The 24,245-nt window shown below is 40.3% G+C and overlaps 1 protein-coding gene across 5 annotated transcripts in view; it reads right to left on the bottom strand.

The window, feature by feature from the left end:
• The window catches only part of LOC134211763 (scavenger receptor class B member 1), a 305,460-nt gene that overhangs the window by 191,904 nt on the left and 89,311 nt on the right, over positions 1-24,245 (bottom strand). For all 5 annotated transcript variants that reach the window (XM_062688980.1, XM_062688976.1, XM_062688979.1 and 2 more), the window contains exon 4: positions 6,373-6,517. In XM_062688980.1, coding sequence (XP_062544964.1) covers positions 6,373-6,517 — 145 coding nt within the window. The remainder of the gene's footprint in view (positions 1-6,372; positions 6,518-24,245) is intronic.

Genomic DNA, 24,245 nt, shown 5'->3' with positions numbered 1-24,245 from the left:
GCGTTGCTAGCTAGCTATTGGTCACTGCTGCAGCCAACAGGCTGCGCCATCGCCCCGGATGTTACTCGCCAACTTTGCGCGCCAACGGACGATGAAACCGTATCACCAAAAAACCGACCTCACATGGGAGCTGTATTCGATAACATATATCGGTTTTACTTCATTCTATGCACACGCGGTGATACTTAGAATACGGATACTATTTTGCACTTCTACCTATTTTGTCTGTTGGACTGGAACTAGAGCGCACAGATTTCAGCTAGGTAGGTAATTAACTCTCTTTGTAACTCTTTAGTACGTGGAAGCGGAGCTGCAATGATAATTGCAATTCTCGGTCAAGCAACACCAGATCGAGCAAGCATGGGATGAAGCGACGAAAAAACTCCGGGTCGGTTGACCCTAGCACTAAGCCGGTCGAACGGGCTGCTGTTTGGCAAGGGCAAACTCCCCGTGGCTCGCTTGCCAGCCGATAAGATAGAAAGAGGCCAGCCTCTGGTTATCGGTGATCCACGCTGCGGCTCGCTTGCTCGAGATTGATTGCTTGCCTGGGATAGGAATACATCCACGATTTTTGTTTTCTGCTCCCTGTTGCTGCAGCTCTGTCCAAAGACTCGGAAATAATGAGCCTATCTGCGATTTTGCCTTTAGCTTTATATTACAATGTTTCGTGTTTTCTGCTTAGGGGTAGTGTATTGTGTGAGAGAAATTTTGACTTGATTTTGACATTGACAGTGAATAGGTGGGATTTTGAGTTCATTGATTTTTTTTTATATAGAAAATTCAAAATTTTATCGGTAGAATGCTACAACATTACAGTTGGTCATCTGAGTCGCGTCCCGAGCTGTTTATCCGCTTCCGCTTCATTATTGCCCAAAATGTCTCGATGGGTCGGAACTGTGGGCAGTTGGGTGGATTATGTTTTTATTGTTGAAATCTACGTTATTATCGCGGTACAACTGGATGACTTCCCGGCTGTAGTGGCAACTCGCCAAATCCGGCCAAAACTTCAGGGACCTTCATGGGCTTTCATGAAACTTAGTACGCGGTTTTGAGACATTCCTCCTTATACAGCTTAGAGTCCATAGTTTTATTCGTCACGAACACTTTGGTCTTTGCTCTGCAGCAACATATCTCTTGTCAAATCATCAGTTTTTTGGCAAATTTGTCCATAAAAGCAAACTTAATCTCGCAGGAACAACTCCTCGTGCCGTTGCCATGCAGCATTTTTAATCAGGAAGCTGTCCTAAATCCATGTTGACGTAGGTTGCACCGTTGATGAGCAGGATTATCAAATGGGGTGTGTACAATTATTTCTCTCCTCTCGGCTTCCATCTGGAATAATTTTTGACTTGCTGCACAAAACACCATGAAATTTATACCACAGAACAGTGGTATTTATACCACAGAACCACAGTGGGCCCCTAGGTAGACAAGCCGCTGTAAAATAATGCTTGCAGTGGTCACTTTCCGTGCCGCTGCAATACAATAAATGATTCCGGATTCTAACTGGATAGAGCTTTACTCGGACGTCTTGAAAGCGATGAGGAGTGACGTCAAGCTCGGTGACCTCGGCGCCGACGTACGTCGAATAAGACGTACCCGGACGGGCGAGAAGATTCTCGAGCATAAGCGGGGCGTCTCGCAAAAGGGCACCGCCTACAAGAAGGAGGAAGTCCTAGGCGAGACGGTCAAGGTGAGGACACTCACGACGGAGGTGAATCTAAGGGTTAAAGAACTGGACGAGATCACCGAAGTCGAAGAGCTCGTTACGGCACTACGGCGACAGTGTGAAGTGGAGACGCCCACCGCAGCCGTTCGGCTACAGAAAGGTCCAGCAAGGACGCAAGTAGCATTGGTTCCGCTCTCTGTAGCGGACGCCTCCAAGGTAGTCAAGTTAGGGAGCGTCAAGGTGAGATGGTCAGAGTGCCCTGTGGGAATATACGAGCAACTCGAAGTTTGCTTCAAGTGCCTGGAACCGGGGCACAAGCAATGGGACTGCAAAGGCTCTAGAGAAATAAGTAAGCTCTGCCGACGCTGCGGATTGGAGGGACATAAGGCACAATGCTGCACGAACCCTCTCAATTATTTGATTTGTTCCAAAGCTGTGAACAGCAAGCACCCCATGGGGGGTTCGAGGTGCCCGGCGTTTAAGCGTGCTGCAGAATCACAGTGCAGGTAACACAGCTAAACCTGAACCACTGTGATGCAGCCCAACAACTGCTGTATCAGACAGATGCTAAATGGGGGACGGATATCGCCATCATAGCGGATCCTTACCGGGAACCCGCCAGGTACGGTAATTGGGTCACCGATGGGTCTAACCGGGGGATCCGTCGGTATATAGATCAATATGCCTGCTTGATACGGCGGAGAAAGTGCTCGAGAAGATAATCCTCAACAGGTTGTTGATACGCACGGAGAGTGCGGATGGTCTATCGAGTAGCCAGTTTGGCTTCTGAAAGGGTAAGTCGACCGTAGACCCTTCCTGTCGGTTACCAAACCCACGGAGATTACGTCGTGGTACGCTATCCAGCGTAAGAGAAGGGGAGTTCGCTACTGTGCAGTAGTGACTCTCGACGTGAGGAATGCATTCAATAGTGTCAGTTGGGCAGCTATTGCAGATGCGCTCCTGCGTCTTGGAATTCCCGCGTACCTGTACAAGATTTTCGGAAGCTACTTCCAGAATCGAGTACTGGTATACGACACTGAGGCGGGCGGCAGTTCGTTGATATAACCTCAGGGGTTCCGCAAAGTTCCATACTGGGTCCAGTGTTATGGAACGTCATGTATGACGGTGTCTTGAGGTTGAAGTTCACGGTGGGCGTGGTAATCGTCGGCTTCGCTGACGATATTACGCTGGAGGTCTACGGCGTATCGATCGAAGAGGTGGAGTTGACTGCAGCCCATCCTCCTCTCGTTTATTCAAACATCCATCAAGTTTTTCCAACAGCGGCACGAACAATCAATTTATTCACACACGACCGACCGAAGCGACAACTTGAGCACCAACCATCAAAAAAAATATAAGAGGGTTTGTGTAACTTCACTACAAATGCTCAAACATTGGCGAACCTTGACTCCGCCCCCGACTACTCAAACCAAAATCAAACCGTTTTATTTTTTTCCAACCGAGCCGCCAACTGTCAAATGATTGTTCGAACAACTTCACACACGTTCAAACAAAGCAGCAATCGAAGCGTTTTCTTAGGGGCGGAGTCAATGTTCGTCAAACTGCTTGACTGGTGTGTACGTTGCATAGTTGGAGTGGGGCATCATGGTCTTTGCTTCAAATCAATTTTTATAAACCATTCGTGCAACCACTGTGCAGAATTTGGGCCCGAATACCGAATACTTTATTTGCATCAGAAGAACTGTTTTCTGGCTGCTCTCTTTGCTGGTTTGTTCTGGTTCTGCGTTCCGTTTCACGATGTTCCATCTTTCTATTCTCGATTCCACGTGTTAAATGACGTTTGAACCATTTATAATTTGAACGATGTTCAAACGGACGGGGCTCAAATTAAAAAGCATTCAGATTAAAAGCGGTCATATTACCGGGGGTCCACAGAAGTTGTTTCCTGGCATTCCCGCATCGCGTTTGAAGTTTGTATGGGAATAAGTATGGAAAATCGTACATTTTTTCATTTCTACTCCTAGAGATTTCAGTTCATCGTGAATCAAGTGGCAAATTGCATTAACCCAATAGCCCAAAGAATGCCGAAGAACTTTGCTGGAATGTTCGCAAAAAAAAGTTTTAACGCTTCGAAATTTGATTGCACAAGCCATATGCAAAAATCGGTTATTCTGCCAGCACTGCCGAACTACATGGACTAATAATTTTACTGAGTGTTATTTCAAAATTATTGATCTTATAGGGCTTGGGAGCTAATTGGAGTTATTCGGAATCATTCCTCAAAGTAAGAATCAGGCTGCCCGGTAGTGCTGGTAGAAACATTGATTTCTTGCACACTGTTTGAATTAAGACACTATAAACAAGACATGAAATGTTTCAATTAGAATAATTACAAATTTACTGTCAGTGCCATTCCAATCAAGCATCAAGAGTCCTGTCATTTAAAAAAAATCGCGCTTTACATTTGGTGAGACCCATTTCAAAGACATGCTTTAATTATTATTTAGTTATTTTTTGGTGATTTTGGTCTAATAGACCTCAACAAAAGGTTAAAATGAACTTTTCTTGTTTATAATGAATTCACAACCCGATTTGGGTTAATGAACGCGATACAAATTCAATATTTTTAAACAATGTAAATTTAATGAACAAATTTGAAAAATTTATTCAACATCAGCTGTTTTGCGCATTCGGGATTGCCGGTTAATTTGTTTTTCTGGATCAGATTTCGCGTCTTTGTTTATAGTGTCTTTAAGTTTGAACAATCCATCTTTGAAACGTTATAACATGTTTTTGTAGACCTGTCACCAACGTACCTTCTTCAGTAAAGTTTTTCGGCATTTTTCAGGCTATATGCAAACGTATTGAGTGATGTGATTGGCGATGAATTGAAACCGACAGGAGCAAAAATGCAAAAAAGTACGTTCTTCCATTCTAATCTTCATATAAATTTCAAACGCGATTCGGAAAGCGGGGACGTAACCAATCGAGCCCAGTTTTGTACAGTTGATTAGGCCCCAAAACGAATCAGAAAAAAAACTTGATTTCACTTGATTGGATGATTGGCGTTTTCCCATACAACTACGCCCCACTCTATTGCATAGACTTATCTTTTCATTGTCATGCCTCAATAAGATTTTATTACGTTTTAAATTCACAATTTTCCGCAAAAAAATCCTTTTTCTAGAATTCAAAATCAAAAATAAGACATGGGGTAACGGGAGGTAATGTTAGGCCTGGATGCAACGTTGGCTCATCATGCAAATTAATCAATAATTCAACAATAATACATCGTTTTGTAGAGAGATATTTATCAATGCTTCTTTAAGCAACCACTTAAGTAGGGTAGCCGAGATTATGAAAATTGACCAAACGTTAAGTCCATTTCGCACAAAACTTTTGATGGATTAAATAATAAATTTTGAACCATTATTGTTGTTTGGAATACTTAGCGTAATAACCAAAAGTAAGAAAGCCGTTTGGTGGCATAATTTCGGTAAGATCTTTAATATGTGAATATTTAAATCGATAAATGTGCTCAACCACAGCATAATAGGCTAAGGTTTGAGCCTTATACCCTATGTAGGAAATATGTGAACGAAATTAAAATTGACTAAGTTGGAATTATTTTATTTTATTTACGGGAGTGTGGGGTGGTGCACAGGTAGTTTATATTAGCTCACATTCTACGTCTATAGTTCGTACAGCCAATTATAGGACTGTCCCTTGTAGATTTTTACTCTATAGTTCTAATAAACGGAATTCAACATGGAATTAAAATAGAAAAATAAATTATCTTCTGAACGCGATAACAATCTTTACAGACCTATGATCAGAAACCGAGATATGTGCAATACAATAGAGGTAATAAATTATAGAGGAAGATTGTCGCTGTCGTCACTGGCGAAACATCTTTTGCTGGTGAGGATAAGGCACTAAATGTCAACGAAGGAAAAATCAGTACGTTTTGACAGACAGGTACCCAACATGTTTGGGGACGATAACAAAGGGAACCGCAGTGACAATCGTCCTCAATAGTTTATTACCTCTATTTGCAATACTCATGTGAAGCAGTAGTCGTGGGGATAGTTTGGCCCTAGATTGACTAGAAATACTAAAATAAGAAATCGGCGAAGACGCCATGTTGTTTCCGATCAAACCGTCAACAACGGTTTCAATTGTAATTGTTTACATTTTTCATTCATAAAAGCAAGCAAAAAGTTGTTGCCTTTGCAGTCCTGCCTGCCGTGCCTTTTATACGTTGCAATTTCTAAAGTGTTTCACTCCGTCTCTTGTTATAGGGTTGCCAGATGGAACTAAATTCCCCGACTGTAGTCAGGAATGATTTCATTCGTATAGTGAATTGGGTTTGGTCATTTAATAGTTTGTCAATAACTCATTTCAGGGGCCAATATATGGTTTAAGATAAAGCTGTGGTTCAATATTCTTTCTAAAGAGTTTAAACACTCCATTGTTTAAACTCCACAGGTAACCAAGTAAAAGCGTTAATTGCAGTAAAGAACTGAATTATTGAAATTTTGATATCTACTACGAATTTATCTAATCGTACCCATGTAACTAAATGATAAAAACCATCCTTGCCTGTAGTTACACCAATCGATAATATGACGATTCACTGCTTTGTCCAATTTTAATTTGTAATAGAATAAAATGAATTACATAGGTCTATTTAAATTCAAGTAAGTCTTTATCTGAACTGTTCTTTTTCTCGCATATCTTACCAGTAATGCAATGTTCGGCAAATAGAAAAGATCTTCTTCTTTATGACCGCCAGACAAATGTTCTTGGAAAACAAGAGGATGACTAGGTTTCGTAGAGAGAGTTCCGTTATCGTTGAATGTTATATTTTCATGTGAAAGCAGCTCTCTGAAAATAAAAAAAAACAAAAACCAAAATTTTATTAAACAACAGAAGACAGTAACCAGGGTGGCTCAAATTAGTATGGAAAAACTTTTTTCTATTTTTTATGGACCGCCCTCTTATTAGATTATATTTGATGCCCTGATGCTCCGGACAAAATTTCAGCCAAATCGGTCAACCTTTGGGCGGTGCTAAGCTCGTTGGCAGTTTGTATGCAAAAATGTATGCAGAAACATCCAAAAACAGTCATTTGCAGTTACTAACTGCCAGTTAGACGGCAAACTTTATGATGAAGAACCATGATACGCATGCAGATCTTAAAGTATTTTATACAGAATGTTATGCTGAAAACCGCGAAAAGATTAGTGTCTGCCCGGCGAAGTTATTACACTCAAAATAATTGTCACTTAATTTCCACTATGAAAAGTCACGTAGACTTTCAAAATCGAAACTATCATCGGCCTTACTGGAATCAAATAAAATTTACTCAAATCACAAGTGCATCTTAATAAGAAATGTAGTGGAATTCATTAGCAAACATAGAAAATAATATCTTTATACTTTTCTAGTGAATTCTACTCAAAATGAATGTATGAAAAATATGAGTGGGGTTCTCAGAGCGAAATGTATGTTTATTAACAATATCGCTAATGAAAAATTTTGCAGAAGAATTATGAGTACGATTTGCAAAAAAATATGAGTGTGAATTAATATTCTACTCCTTTTTTTTGCCCTCGTCCGCTTCTTGTGAACGGGATATCAACTACAGGGATAATATAGAAAAAAAAATATCGAAGTTTCACCTAAAATTTAAGTACATGGCCAAACGAAAATTCACTTAAATTTTATTTTATTTTCTAGTGAATTAAGAATAATGAGTGCCATCACTAATAAATCATTTAACGCTTGCACCCGAAACTACATGGAAAATATTTGCATATGTTTTCAAGTAGCTTCTAAGTAAACATTATTTTGAGTGAAGAATTTCTCTGAAGTGAGGTTTGAGCAAAATTCGTTTCTTTTACCTTTGAAAAGAAATAAATTCACTCATACAATACTCCAGTAAAATGCTATTTTTTTGCCTAATAATCTCTAATCTCGGTTTTCAGCATTACATTCTGTGTTAAATTCTACAAGAACTGAATGAGTATTATAGTACTTCATATTAAATTGTTCCGTTTAACTACAAATCACTGTTTTTGGGTGTTTCTGCATACATTTTTCCATATAAACTTCCAACGAGTTTAGCATCGCCCAAACGTTAACCGATTTGGCATCAGGGCATCAAATAGAACCGAATAAGAGAGCGACCCATCAAAAAATTCGAAAGTGTTTTTCGAGCCACCTTAGTAACCAAACATTTCAGGTGTTGAAATGTGTCTACTCTTTTTCACGTTTTTCTATTTTCAAAATTGCGACGTCTGCAATCAAATCTATTATAATAAAAAGTTAATTCTGGACTCTCTCCGTGCAAATTGGACGTTTTCAGTTATTGTGTACCATCCGTGCGTGATAGACTTACACAAAATGAACTCCCCCAAGAAATTATGACGTTTTAGCGGGTCGCATAATGAACCCAAAATTACCTTTTGTTCGAGAAGACGACCCGCTCAAACGTCAAAATCCATCGGGTGAGTGAATTCGATGAACTGCTGCACAGGTCTATTTGTGAAATTCACTGAACCACTCAGGGTTCGCAGAAATCGCTCTCAATAGATAACGAACAACGATAAAAGAGAGGCAAAAACCTCTTCCAATTATAACAAGCCACGAAAATAAAACTATCGTAAGAGAGCAAAAATCATCCATAAAAGCTTGCCAAAATCTGAAAGTAATGAGAGTTTATTTAAAATCCCGGAATAATCTGTCCCTACTCCTTTTTTTGATCCAAGTTGCAGTAAGACATTCCCACCATTGCCTAAATCCGATGTATGGAAGTTTTCCGTCCAAGCGAGGATTGATCTTCTTGAATGACCTTGTGGACCGTTTTTTGAATTTGTTTCATTGAGGCTTGATCCTTGAGGATTTGATCCGAATTCATTGAGGCCTATCATTGACCTCTTTATTCTAACCATTGAAAGTTATCTGAAGCAATTGACTGTTTCATGGCCCCTTCTTGCAGAAATTGTATCTTTCGATGGATAATACGACCAATACCGATGATACAATCACTGTGCTGCAGTGGAACTGTCATAGTCTTAAAAATAAATTAGACGTTGTGAAAACTCATATGTGAATGTGTACATTATGTGGAAGATATTGATTTAAAAAATGTATTGGAGGTAACCACTTTCCCTTCGATGGGACTCGAACCCACGACCCTCAGTACGCTAAACTAGTGCTTTAACCAACTAAGCTACGAAGGACCTCCGCCGGCCTTCGCAACCTAGCGGCTACTGAATGAGCTCGAAATTTCCAAATTGGACGCATAGTCAAATCACTCGCAATCCATTTGTCAAGCCAACACCTCCACATGGTGGGTGGGCTTCGTGGCCGTGCGGATAGCGACGTCAATCGTCTAGACGCATGTGCTATGAAGTGTGGGTTCGATTCGCGCCCCGGTAAGGAGGAAACTTTTCATGATCGAAAAATCCTCCACTGGTCCACTAGGTGTTATGTGTCATGTCCGTTGCCTCATGCTAGGTGTTAAGTGTTCAGCCTGTACGACCTCTGGTCGAAGACGGTGTCCCTGTCTTCTTTACTTTTTCTTTTTCATATGCCGATATGACAATCTGAGCCAGTTAATGTTTCTCTCGACCTCACGAAGAACATTGACTGGCAAAAATTTGCATCGGCGGTATAAATTGGTATTGAATCAACTGATATTCTTCTCCAATCGATGGATATTCAACGTCGCAAAAAAGGTTTGTCCAGATTCCGTACCAGCAGAGCCGCTATTTCGAGAATCAGTCACTGATCCCGGTTCTTTGGATGGACCATTCTCAATGCTAGAACTTTCTATATCTCTTCTATAATCGAAAAACACTGCTCCGGGATCCGATAACATCAAATTAAATCTTCTAAAAAATCTCCCAGATATCGCAAAAAGACGATTACTTGACCTGTACAACTGCCACCTGAATGACGACAGGTTAAAGTAATAGCTATTCAAAAGCCTGGGAAACCAGCGTCTGATCACAATTCATACCGATTGCCATGCTATCATGCATGAGAAAATTATTGGAATTGGCCATTGGGTCGAGCAAAATGCATTACTCTCAAATACTCAGTTTGGATTTCGAAAAGGTAGAGGAACGATTGTAAACGATTGTCTAGCATTGTTCTCTTCAGCTATACAGCTGGCCTTTGCGCACAAGGAGCAATTGGCTTCAGTATTTTAGGATATAAGGGGTTTTGATTCAGTTTCCATAGAAGTACTGTCAGGCAATCTGCACAGTAGTGGATTATTTGTTATTTTAAATAACTTCTTGTACAATTTGCAGTCAGAAAAACAAACAAACTTCACACTCGGCACACTGACAACTTCCAGAAATAGCTACATGGGCCTTCCCCAAGGATCATGTTTAAGTCCCTTGCTTTATAATTTCTATGTTAAAGATATTGGCCTCAATGAATTGTTTGGAAGGACTATGCACGCTCAGACAACTTGCAGGTCCATTGCAAAGTACCCTAGACAATCTGACTGTTTGGGCCAGACATTTGGGGATCGAGTTTTCACCGCAAAAAAAACTCAGCTGGTTGTGTTTACTAGGAAGCGGTACCCTGCTCAACTGAAACTAAAGCTATTGAATGATGACATCAATTAATCTTTATCTTCTAAATACCTTGGGGTCGTGTTTGATTCTAAATGTACTTGAGAATTCCATTTTGAGTATTTGATACAAAAATGCCGGAAAAGGGTAAGTTTTCTACGTTCTATCTCCGGAACATGATGGGTGCTCACCCGGAAGACCCCATCAAACTCTAAAGAACGACTATTCTCTCTGTTTTAGAGTATGGCTCCTTCTGCTTCCTCTCAGCACCTGATCAAGTTGGAACGAATTCAGTATCGTTGTTTGCGTATTACCCATGGCTGTATGCATTCAGCGCATAACATGAGCCTGGAGGTGCTTGCTGGAGCCACTCCTTTAAAGCACCGTTACCGGGGGCTCTCACTTAGAATACTCATCAAATGTGGAACAAGTAACACACTTGTCGTAGATAACTTCGATAAAATGCTTGAACTGACTTGTCTTCAAGATTCCTTAGAGTCTATCTCAACTACATTTTTTTTTTCAAATTATGTACGTGGTTGAAACTATTGCTCCGGTTTCCTCACCACATCCGACAGACATAGCTGAGCGGCCAACGAAATATTTCCTCCGTCTGTTGCTTGGACGAATCCTTTTACTTTCGGCTTATCGTTTTTCTTGGCCTATTCTTGTACCTCCGCCTTTTCAAAGGTAGCTTCAAGCGCCTTTTCCGCAAGACCTTCCATAAATCCTCCGAAGATTTCCAAATCAATCGACTGCGCGCGTCGCTTGTACTCCACCGACTCCATGGCATAGTACGATGGTAACTTCTAAATCAAGCTCTGCATCAGAATAGGATTTTTAAAATGATCAGTCAATTCCGCAGCCTTGATATGCTGAGTGAATTCTTCAACTACACTGCCAAACTCTATCACCGACACTAGGCTTTCAGCTTTAGCTCCTTCCAATTTCTGGATCCTGTTAACCAATCTTGTTGATAGAATCTCTGGATTCCCGAATCTTTTCCGTAGCTGCTCGATGATCAACGGTACATTTTCAGGTAAGAGAAGGCGGTTTCGTACTGCGTCCAACGCCTTGCCTTGGAGAGCTTCTTGCAGACGGACCAGGTTCTCGGCATTGGTAAAACCACACTACTTGATCGCCTGCACATACACACTAATAAACATTAGCCACTCTTCGGCGGCACCACTGAACCGCGGCAGTTGCTTTGAGATCTCTTGCCTTGAAGTAATCTGCAATCGCGACGGACCTGTTCACGTTGCTTCCACTCTTGTAGTGACTCTCTCTGGAACGACATCGAACTCATCTTCCGAAGAACGGGTATTCACATCGTTTTCAAACGATGGCCGGGGAAGTCTGACACCGGGTATCTGAGCAAGATTCCACAAACGGCTGTCCTAATCTCTCTTCATTTCCGGTTTGCGTAACTTCTGCGGCTTCACGTTGTTTCAATACTTATTTTTCGGAAACAGATCTTCCAGTGCACTTTCTTCCACATCAGCCTTCGCAGTATCCCCTAATTCCGGAAATTCGTCATTGTCGAGCAAAAAATCTCCAACGTTCCCATCCAGATCGATAATCTTCTTCCGGCGGACTATTCTCTTCCGCTCAGGCTCCAAGGTCCATCGCTGGTACTCCTCTTCAAGCTCCTCCAGTCAATTCCACTCTTCGAGTTCTTTGAGTTCTCTCAAAGTGCGGGTTCGCGTCAACTCCGCCAACGGCACACTAGCACTTTTCTCCATACGCCCACAAACGCGACTGGTCTTCTTGACCGGAACAGTTTCGGCACGTTTCACGCGATTGCAATACCGACCGATCATGTTCGGATCTCAATACCGGTCGGATTTCAATACCGACCGATAACACATGCAACAAATCATCATAATCAATCTCTGTAGCGTCTTCATCTCCGCTTACGTATTTCTCATGGATTATTTTCATCGGCTTTTTTCGGTGAACATTAATAAAATTAAGCAGTTACCGGGCGATTATACTTACTAATACGTTCGGTCATCATCAGCGGATCCTTAAATGTTTATTTTTTAGTTATAGATACAACATTTTAATTAATGATAACTTACATGCTATAGAGAAAGTCTACCCCCATTACTTTTCTGCTTTTGTTTTGTTGATCAGTCGTTTTAGGCTATAGTTGTTTTGTTGTTATAAATGTTTCAATCAGACTATTTTACGCCGATCTGAATCTGATGGAATCTCTCTGTTAATTCGCTGTATTCCCTTCTCCTCTAATTTTAATATAAAAGGTTTCTGCTATAAGTCTTGTGTCTGTTCTAGGTATCTCGTCTAGTATTTGAGTTTTTTTTGTTGAACTAATCTTTTACTTAAGAATTGACTAGTCTGTCCTATGTATGTATTATTCTCGCACAGTGCACATTGTATGTCATAAACTACATTCGTTCTTTTAGTTTTTATTATTTTATCTTTAAGTTTTGTAAATACGTTATCTTTAATTTTGTCTATTGGTTTGAATGCAAGTTTTATGTTATAAAATTGAACTAATTATAAAGCTATTTTCCCCTAGGTCTGGTTTGTAAGGTGCCGACACGTACTTGCGTTCTTCAGGGGTGTTTTCATTTGTTAACGTGTTGTATGCATTGTGTGTTGCATCTCTAATCGTCTTTTCAATTAAAACTTTGGGATAATCGTTTTTCCAAATGTTCTTAACAATATTGGCCGAATTCTGTCTAAATTTAGCGTCACTTAACTTGATTGCAATTAACAATTGAATAATGAATTAGACGTTATTAGACGTTACCATTCAACGTTGGCGTTGATTGGATGTATGAAGAAAGGGCAGGAATGGAATCAACGTGGCCTGCAGGGTTGCTGTTTCGATAGTTTGTGCATCATTGCACAAATTACTGGAAGCCCTGAATCATGTAGCAGAACGCTTTGACTGTTTTTCGATGTTAAGGTTGAGTGTATTCGTTTTAATTGTTTCAATGTTTTGAATGTATGTAGATAAGAAATAAAATCATTGGGGCTAAATGAGCTTATAGTTGTTGATCTAATCATATACATAAATAAATACATTAAAGAGGGAGGTTTACGTTGTTTTGGGATTTTGATCTCATAACTTCTGAAAACAACAATAATCCGGAGTGCACGATAAATGACAAATTGAAGTATTGTGGCTGCCAAAATCGTAGAGCATTCAGAACGTTTTGAGGAACATGAAGAAAGTTGATAAGGCTAGTTAGCTTAATATTTATTCCTTTTAAAGCTTCTACAATCTTCATTTTTTTTTTATTTCGTGCCGATAACTTGAACGAGCCAGACGTGGGTGCTGTGTCTCATCGCGGATTTAGTTCCCTTGTTCGGTAGTGCAAAAGTGAGTTTATAACATCCCTCTACCTATTGTGGACGTATCTAAGGCGATCGCATCGGTGAAGGAAGTACACTGGAAGAAAACGTAAGCTTTGAAGCGTCTTTTTTGGCATCCGCCGGAATATCAGAACCACTCAGACCATTTCCGTATGACAAAATTTAACGTATGTCTGTTCATCACAAATGAAGAAGCACGTCAGCTCAAAACCGGGTGATTTTGTTTTGATTATCATGTGCACCTTCATTTGTTCTTCATACTACACTCTGGTAAATAAAAATCAGTCCAAAATGGAATGTAAAATTCTTTGCTCCAGTCCTACAACGAATATCATACGGAATTGGAATTAATTTTAGTTGTTAGAGTAAAATCAGCAGTGATTCAAATCGTTCGGGGCTGTCAGTTTGTTATACCGCTCAGTTCTATTTTCTGCAGATTTGAACCACGACTGAATCACGAGATTCAAATATTTTTACAAGTGATTTTCTTTGAATTGAATAATCAACATAGTGTGTAGGGTATCTGTTCCCATATTAATAACAGCCCGTATATTAATCTTAACCGTCGATAAACCAAATAAAAAAATCATTTTTTTTACAATTTCTCACAACGTATGTACACAATAATGGATGGTACACATTCTTGAATGTTTGGAATATCATTCAAGATTTTGTTTGAGTAATGTTTTAATTCACAAGAATCAAATTATTAGAAGATAAAATTATAAAGCACTTTTATTTTCATTTTCCTACCTCTGAACTAATGGTTTGATGCACTGCTCGATTGCTACTAGCAGATTGATCTGTTTTCACGCCGTTGTTTTCCACTCAATTTCAAGCTAAAACAATTCTATCTCTTCAAAATTCACTTCACAGCACATAAAGCACATCACATTTTCACTATGAATATAATTATATTTTAAAAACCAACACGATTTCCTATAGTTTGATATAGGTTTATATCGAGCAATTTCTAAATTATCCTTGTCCGTATTCCAAACTGTTTACATGGCTTGCAGTACTCTCAAGGGTTGCCGACCTAGATTTTTATTTCAAAGCGCTTGAATGAACTTTCACTGTGAAATTCAACTCTTATGTTTGTAAAATAAATTATATCGAAAAGATTAATTATGACAAACACAAAATTGAACTGATAAGATGGAAAACTGCAACAAAAACAGCAATTTTGTAATTATATTTCAACTCAAATACAAAACATTGAAGAATTCGGCATCACTGCGATCATATCGTTACGTATACACACAAGTAATAGTGTGCGTATTTTATGTTGGAAACAGTATTATTGATATAGGTACAGGCATAGGATTAACTGTTTTTGAATGTTATTGAAATAGATGCATGGCGGTGATGATGTTTTTTAGCTAAATACTTCTATAATGTGATGAAAATTTCATTTTTGAAGTTACCAAATTGTTTTCAATTAAAAATTACATGAGCCGAGCATAATTATTCTCATGTTTCTTGATTATTGGGTAAGAAATCAATGCATTTCATATGCGCATAGCCTTATTGTTATTGATATAGGAACAGATACCCTATGTTTCAACAGAATGATTCGAAGAATTCGTGTAGTGCTTCGAGACTGCCTCACGATCGGCTGATCGGAGATCATCACACCAGAATTACGGATGTCCGCGGAAATATTAGTTAGCCTAAGGTGCCCGCCAGAGTAAACGCGACGCGACAGTGCAATTTGACAGCCTGTTGATAATGATTGTTATTCTTTTACGTGAGTCGCGTCGCATCGATCGTCGCGTTTACTCTAGCTTCACCCTAAAACGAGTGTTCTGTATTGTAGTGCCAGTGGTGGATAGTGGATACAAGCCATACAATCAATCAATCGAAAATAAAATATCTCAAGTAGATTCCACTATTCCACTAACAATTCCTTTTGATTTCTATTGGTTACCTTCCAGTGATGGCAATTCAAAAACGACGAGAATGTGTCATTATTTCCGTGTCGCGATTGTCAATTCCTTTCCGCGACCGCCGCTTCCATTCCCCGGACATCACCGTTGGCGTCTAGTAAATTATTAGGAATATAGGCGCAGAAATATGTAGATAAAAAATTAATGTTTTTCGAAGTTTTGTTTATTCTCCTCTAACTAGCTGAAATTCCGATAAGAACAGATTTTCTCTCCACCATTCTTCAAATACCATTATTTTGTTTTTCATCTTTATCTCATTCGATTATCGTTTGCTATGCCCTTCGTTTCCGAATGAAAAATAACTCGGTTACCATATGACTCTCCTATGAATGCTTGTCATCCTTTGAAACAATCGAATGAGCATCATCCAGAAACCGAATGATAATCGTTAAAGGGCAGAGGCAATACGCGTATCAGTCGTTTTAGGGTGGAAGCTTCGGTTCAGTGTACAATCGGAAGAATAGGGTAGAGAACCATTTGGGCAGTACCCCCTATTCCCGTCAGTAACGTTCATTACTCGAGCGCATTACAACCGAATTACTTGTTTTTTAGTACATGGTTAGTTCCTGTCGATATCTAGTGCTGTATAAACAATCAAGCCATTTGGTTGGAACGCGGTTGAGTTATTAACGTTGTGGACGGGAATAGGGGGTGCTGCCCAAATGGTCCCGCTCCATACCTTAAAAAATCCGGATAATAATTTTCCATAATAATTTACTTGTGAACCACTATCCCGGGGAAATCCTTGGAGAAATTTAAGGATTTGAATTTCTGTAAGAGTTCTCAGAGGAATGCGCGTAATTTGTTAACTGCAAGGTTTCTACGCCAAGTTAATATTTTTGCATTTGTATATCTCAGGGAAGTCGAGAAAATCTTCAACCCGAAAATTGCCTAGCCCGGACCGGGAATCGAACCCAGTCACCTTCAGCATGGTCTTACTTTGTAGCCGCGGATCTGAAGAGTCCTCGTGTTAATTTCTGTCGAGTTTGCTAAGTAATTTATGAAGTGTTCTTGAAGGAGTTTTCGAAGGAACTCCCAGAGAGAATTTTAGGACTAAATCTATGGGTAAGACTTCTCGGGGAGTTTCTGAGCAATCATCCTGAAGCTTTCATATATGAATTTCTGGAAGAACCTGTGATAAACTTAAAAAAAGAATATAAAAAAAAACTCCTGGAAGAATTTTTGAAGGAAATAGCGGAAGAATTCATGGAGGCACTTTTGGAGAAATTCCTAGAAGAACTCCTGGAGGAGCTTCCGGAGAAGTTGTAAAACCATTGAATATTTAGGGCAGTCATCACTGCCATAATAAATGTAGATGCGTACTCATCAATGGTTAACGTTAGACTGCTTTATTGAAATCCTTTCTTCGTTGCTTGAATCACTAAGAAAGAATAATGCAACGCAACGCGCGTTGTGTTTTATGCAAGGTAGTCATTCAATGTAAACTGATCCCTTTTTTAAGGAGCATTTTTCAATTTTTCAAGGGTAATCATGAATCTTTTATGATGCATTTACCATTTTGCCACTCCGCCCCCAAGAAAACCCTTCGGTTGCTGCTTTGTTTGGACGTGTATGAAGTTGTTCGAACAACCATTTGACAGTTGGCGGCTCGGTTGGAAAAAATTAAAACGGTTTGATTTTGGTTTGAGTTGTCGGGGGTGGTGTCAAGGTTCGCCGAACATGTTTGAGCATTTGTAGTGAAGTTGCACAAACCCTCATATATTTTTTGATGGTTGATGCTCAAGTTGGCGCTTCGGTCGTTCGTGTGTGATATTGCTGGTCGAATAAATTGATTGTTCGTGTCGCTGTAAGTAAAACTTGATAGATATTTGAATAAACGAGAGGTGGAGTCTATGTTGGTCAAACTCTTTGACCGTGTGTACGTTCCATAAAGGATTTTTATATCTTTTCAAAGTGACATGCCATAATGTTGATGTCAGCGAAAGAAAAAGCAGAAAGAACATCATGAAAATCGAACTACTCGTTTTGTAACCTTTTAGTTTGTTTTTTTTTCTACTTTTAATTGCTAATTATCTAATACAGTATCCCCCCACGCTTATCCGGACCTCGCTAGTCCGACGACTCGTTAGTCCGGTGTAGTACTTTCAGTTTATTGACGACTTTTGCAACGCTCGCATCGGCGGACTTCTTTGGGATACGACATCCGGAACTCGCTAATTCGGAATTTTCCGGATTAAAAAGTATCAACACCCATTTAAACACATTATGCTGTCAGTTTTCAAATTCGTGCTGTGATTTTGTTCTGGTTCATTTGTATGGATTTGACAGTCGGATTAACGAGAGAAACCTCGATAGTCCGGCCATATTGTCTATCCGGAATAAATTTATACCGCTTTTTATACCGAAGTTGGATTTTTCTCCAGATACAGGCAACTTTCCCAACTTCGGAAGTAGTGCGCTGGATTCGCCTAAAGATGCGCTTAACAACGCATCAATTAGTTTGACAAATAAAACTTCGGAAGAAAGTTCGGTTCGGAAGTCCCGACTTCCGAATTCTAACTTGGTGCTACGCCGACAATACATTTGTCGGATCAGCGGGGGGATACTGTACATGCATATATCTCTTAGACTAGGTGTTCCGTGTTTTCTTAACACTATCATCCTTATTTGCAATGATACATTTTTAGTTACTATTAATACATTTCAATTGCCTCTGGCAGTCTGGTTGAATTGAACCATGTAGGAATTACAATGTTTTTAAATTAAACTAATATTATTTATTATTATTTATTCAGACTAAGGCCGGAGTGGCCTGTGCGGTATATAAGAGTCTTCTCCATTCGGCTCGGTCCATGGCTACACGTCGCGAACCACGCAGTCTACGGAGGGTCCGCAAGTCATCTTCCACCTGATCGATCCACCTTGCCCGCTGCGCAACTCGCCTTCTTGTGCCCGTCGGATCGTTGTCGAGAACCATTTTTACAGGGTTATTGTCCGACATTCTGGCTACGTACCCAGCCCACCGCAGTCGTCCGATTTTCGCGGTGTGAACGATGGATGGTTCTCCCAACAGCTGATGCAACTCGTGGTTCATTCGCCTCCTCCACGTACCGTCCGCCATCTGCACCCCACCATAGATGGTACGCAGCACTTTCCTTTCGAAAACTCCGAGTGCGCGTTGGTCCCCCACGAGCATCGTCCAGGTCTCGTGTCCGTAGAGGACTACCGGTCTAATGAGCGTTTTGAAGATTGTCAGTTTGGTACGGCGGCGAACTCTATTCGATCGGAGCGTCTTGCGAAGTCCAACGTAAGTACGATTTCCAGCCACTATGCGTCTCCGAATTTCTCTGCTGTTATCATATTCGGCAGTCATCAGTGAGCCCAAGTACTCAAATTCTTCTACCACCTCGATTTCGTCACCACCGATGACAACTCGCGATGGGTGGCTCACATTGTCTTCTCTTGATCCTATTCCTATCATGTACTTCGTCTTCGACGTGTTGATAACTAGTCCGATCCGCTTGGCTTCCCTCTTCAGTCTGATGTAGGCTTCCTCCATCTTTTCAAAGTTACGTGCCATAATATTTATGTCGTCGGCGAAACCAAATAGCTGGACGGACTTATTGAAAATTATACCACTGGTGTCAATCCCTGCCCTTCGTATTACCCCTTCCAAAGCAATGTTGAATAGCAGACACGAAAGACCATCACCTTGCCGTAACCTTCTGCGCGTTTCGAAGGGACTCGAGAATGCCCCTGAAACTCGAACTACGCACATCACTCGATCCATCGTCGCTTTGATCAACCGTGTCAGTTTATCCGGAAATCCGTGTTCGTGCATTAGCTGCTATAGCTGGTCCCGATTGATTGTATCATATGCGGCTTTGAAGTCAATGAATAGATGATGTGTCGGCACGTTGTATTCGCGGCAGTACTTGGCGGATGGCGAACACCTGGTCCGTGGTGGAGCGTTCGCCCATAAAACCCGCCTGGTAATACCCCACGAGCTCCCTTGCAATTGGTGGTAGTCGACGGCATAAAATTTGGGAGAGTACCTTGTAGGCAGCGATCAGCAATGTGATTGCGCGGTAGTTGCTACAATCCAGCTTATCGCCCTTTTTGTAGATGAGACACACGACACCTTCCATCCACTCATGTGGCAAAACTTCCTCCTCCCAAATCTTGGTAATGACCCCCAGTGCAACGCTCAAGCCAGTGCCTCACCACCGTGTTCAAATAGCTCTCCTGGTAGTTGGTCAACACCAGGGGCTTTGTTGTTCTTCAGCCGGCCAATCTCCTCCTGGATTTCCTGGAGGCCCGGAGCCGGTAGAATTATGTCCTGCGCGCGTTCCCCCAGGTCCATCACCATACCGCCATCTTCGTCTGTCACATCGCCATTCAGGTGCTCTTCGTAGTGCTGCCGCCACCTTTGGATCACCTCACGCTCGTTCGTAAGAAGGTTCCCGTTTATGTCCTTACACATATCAGGCTGTGGCACGTGGCCCTTACGTGAACGGTTCAGCTTCTCATAGATCTTTCGTGTGATATTAGCGCGGTATAGTTGCTCCGTTTCTTCACGGTCTCGATCTTCCTGCTGACGCTTTCTCCTCCTTAAAATCGAGTTTTGTCTGTTCCGCGCCTGTTTATATCGTGCCTCGTTCGCCCTCGTGCGGTGTTGCAGCAATCTCGCCCATGCTGCATTCTTCTCTTCTACTAACTGCTCACATTCGCCGTAATACCAGTCGTTTCAAATTAAACTAAACTTAACTATACTAAGAGTACAAGGAGCTAATCTTTCCAATCGAAGATTGCAACGATTTTTGTCTTAAATTGGAAATTATTTTGTTGGTCATTTGTTGCAATGTCTCAGTATCAGAAATTCAATGAAGTTTATTGGTACTATACCACAGATGCAACTTCAGAATCATTTTAAGCTGAGTTTTGGAAGCATTCGGGAAAATTTTCCATTTTTACAATTAAGTGGAGAAAATATCAAAACTTTTTTGCAATCTATTACAAATTACACGAAGGCTTCGCCCTTTGGCGGAAAGGCCCGTGTTATCTGCAAACATAGATTTTTGTCACCCTGGTGGTAAACCAGGTACAGTCACTCTCAAAATTGAGCGTACAGTATGGATTTGTTGACTACACTCGAAAATTTCAAATGAAATTAAATAGTTGGCTCGGTTGATTTTAAAACATTTCAATATTCAATGTATGTATGTATGAGTACATAAAATGGTTGAAATTTTTTTTCTAAAGTTCATTTATTTGAAAATAATCTCAAAATACGCCTATTAGATATGACAAAATTGAGCGTACAGCGATTTTTTTTTCTATTAAATTTCTTATTATAAACACGATTAATGTATTTTAATATGTTTTTTTCATGATTATATTTATAATAATAAACATCCGCTACTTGAACATTCAATGTTTTGAAATTAAACCACGTTTTGGTCAAAATGGCGAACAAGTGAGAGGTAAGAACATTGCTATTTAACAATTCAATGCTGCTGGGCAAAATAGATGCTTTAATTTGTATGTTTCACCGGCATCGTATCTTATATATGATAGATAATCGAAATCGAGCAAGACATACGATTAATTTGGGAAAATTCAGTCGGTAAATGATGAAAACAGATGTAAACATATAGAAAAAACGACAAATGTTAGGAATGACATAATTCAAATTTAGTATGTCTTCAACTTTAATTTGTTTTAAAGCTCGATTATTGTCTCAGGTCTATCATTAAGAGTAATATTTTTGAAGCCAATCATTCACAGTCAAATTCTAAAAGTTCAAGGTGCATGTTAAGGTACCGAACATAAAAACAGCTTTTCAACCCCGTAGAGTACTTCTGATTGAATATTGAAAAAAAGATAGCTTAAAATCGTAATTTCATAATTAATTTTGGATTTAACTCCACGATCTGTTACCATAAGCGATACAATTGGATGATTTCCATGTAGCGAGTAAAAATAAACTTTTTTAAGACTTCGGCAGCTTATTCGATGATATCTTGGTGAATTTAAATGATTCAACCAAATTTGATCATACGGTGATTGAGTCTTTAAATATAAAATGACATCTTATAATGTATCCGTGTGCTGCTCTTTTATTGATATTATTATTAATGAGTGTCCTGAGCTTATAAGCTACCTATACATCGACTTTTAAATAAAGTTATAGTTAATTTGAAATATGCCATTCCCAACATAATATATAAGATACGATGCTGGTGAAATCCATGTCTTAAAGCATCTATTTTGCCCAGCAGTAATGAATTTTTTTTTCCAAGTTCGTTTATTTGGTAGGCTCAGGCGTGTATAACACTTTACGGAGCCATGGTTCTTTGTGATATATACAAACAATATCATTTAATTTTTCAGTTAGTAAGAGAGGGGTAGAAGCCAGCGTACTCGTGGTGACTCGAGGTTAGTTTACAATGTTTAAGGATGGACAGGGCTAAGGATTTGGGATCAGGGAATTTCAGCTTCTCATCCGGGTATTTGGCGCCAGGGACGATGTGGCGTGTCGTCGTGCTCGAGGAATGGTTCGACTGGGAGCATCTTCCGGATGGCAGAGCTATGGTGCTCTACGGAACAGAAAGCAGAGACTAAACACAAAAAAAAAACTTTGAAGAAAGAAAAAAAGACTATTAGATTTTGATATCAGAAGCACAAAGAAAACTATAAATGGCCTGCATATAGACCACATCACGATCTCCCAAAACACCTCGAACTTCCCTGAAGGGTTGTTTACCTCGGGCCACTAGGGTATCCAATAATTGCTCTCTGGAGGCGTCATTTTCCGAGCAGGACCAAACTACGTGATCGATGTCATCATAACCGGCTCCGCACCTACATAAGTTGCTATCGACAAGGTTTATTCTGTACAGATGTGCGTTTAGTGAATAGTGATTAGACTTAAGTCTCGACATCATGCGAATGAAGCCTCGACTTAAGTCCTCACCTCTGAACCACGCTCGCCCAGAAACTTTTGGAACTATAGAAAATAGCCACCGTCCAAGTTCGTTGTGTGTCCAATTATTTTGCCAACTTTGAAGAGTACTCTGGCGGACTAATGGGAAAAACTCGTTGCTCGAGAATTGTCTATCATAAACCTCACCTTCCTGTGCGCCCACCTTTGCCAGCGAGTCTGCATTCTCATTGCCGTTGATTGAGCAGCGAGAAGGGACCCAAACAAAGGTAATCTTGAATGATCTTTCGACCAAAACACGCATCTGCTCTCTTATGTTTGTAAGAAAGTAAGATGCGTGCTTAACAGGTTTCATCGACCGGAGTGCCTCGATAGAACTAAGACTATCCGAGAAGATGAAATAATGGTCTACGGGCTGATTGGAAATTATCCCCAAAGCGAAGTTAATTGCTGCCAGCTCAGCAACATAAACCGAACACGGTTCCTGAAGTTTTTGGAAGGTGGTTGAAGTCACATTGAAAACACCGAAGCCAGTGGATCCGTTGATGCGAGAACCATCAGTGAAATATCTGTTGTTGCAATTGACATGTTCATATTTTTCTGAAAAAAGGGAGGGAATAGATATTTGTCGAAGATGATCTGGTACTCCTTGAATAGCATGTTTCATGGACAGATCGTATACAATTGAGGAACTGTCGTTGGTGAAGTGAACTCGAGGTGGATTATAACACGGAAGACAAAGATCTGATGATATGTAGTTGAGATAAACTCTCAGGAATCTTGAACGACATGTTAGTTCAAGCATATTATCGAAGTTATGTAAGACAAGTGTGTTACTTGTCCCACATTTGATTAGTATTCTAAGTGAGAGCTCCCAGTAACGGTGCTTTAAAGGAGTGACTCCAGCAAGCACCTCCAGGCTCATGTTATGCGTTGAATGCATGCAGCCAAGGGCAATACGCAAACAACGATACTGAATTCGTTCCAATTTGATCAGGTGGCAATCAGCTGCTGAGAGGAAGCAGAAGGAGCCATACTCTAAAACAGAGAGAATAGTCGTTCTATAGAGTTTGATGAGGTCTTCCGGGTGAGCCCCCTACCATGTTCCGGAGATAGAACGTAGAAAATTGATCCTTTTCCGGCATTTTTGTATCAAATACTCAATGTGGAGTTTCCAGGTACATTTGGAATCAAACACGACCCCAAGGTATTTAGAAGATAAAGATTGGTTGATGTCATCATTCAACAGCTTGAGTTTCAGTTGGGCAGGATACCGCTTCTTAGAAAACACAACCAACTGAGTTTTTTTGCGGTGAAAACTCGATCCCTAGATGTCTGGCCCAAACAGTCAGATTATCCAGGGTACTTTGCAATGGTCCTTGCAAGACAGCTGCACATGGACCTCTTAGAGAGACCACGGCATCATCTGCAAGTTGTCTGAGCGTGCATTGTCCTTCCAAACAATTGTCAATATCTTTGACATAGAAATTATAAAGCAAGGGACTTAAACATGAACCTTGGGGAAGGCCCATGTAACTATTTCTGGAAGTTGTCAGAGTGCCGAGTGTGAAGTTCATTTGTTTTTCTGCCAACAAATTGTACAAGAAATTATTTAAAAATACGGGTAGCCCATTACTGTGCAGATTGTCTGACAGTACTTCAATGGAAACTGAATCAAAAGCGCACTTAATATCCAAGAATACTGAAGCCAATTGCTCCTTATAGCGCAAAAAGCCAGTTGTATATCTGAAGAAAGCAACGCTAAACAATCGTTTGTTCCTTTACCTTTACGAAATCCAAACTGAGTATTTGACAGTAATGCA

Source organism: Armigeres subalbatus, chromosome 2 (assembly GCF_024139115.2).
Source record: "Armigeres subalbatus isolate Guangzhou_Male chromosome 2, GZ_Asu_2, whole genome shotgun sequence".
Lineage (NCBI taxonomy): Eukaryota > Metazoa > Arthropoda > Insecta > Diptera > Culicidae > Armigeres > Armigeres subalbatus.
Note: the sequence above shows the minus strand (reverse complement) of the source record. Positions and strands in the feature narration are given on the sequence as shown.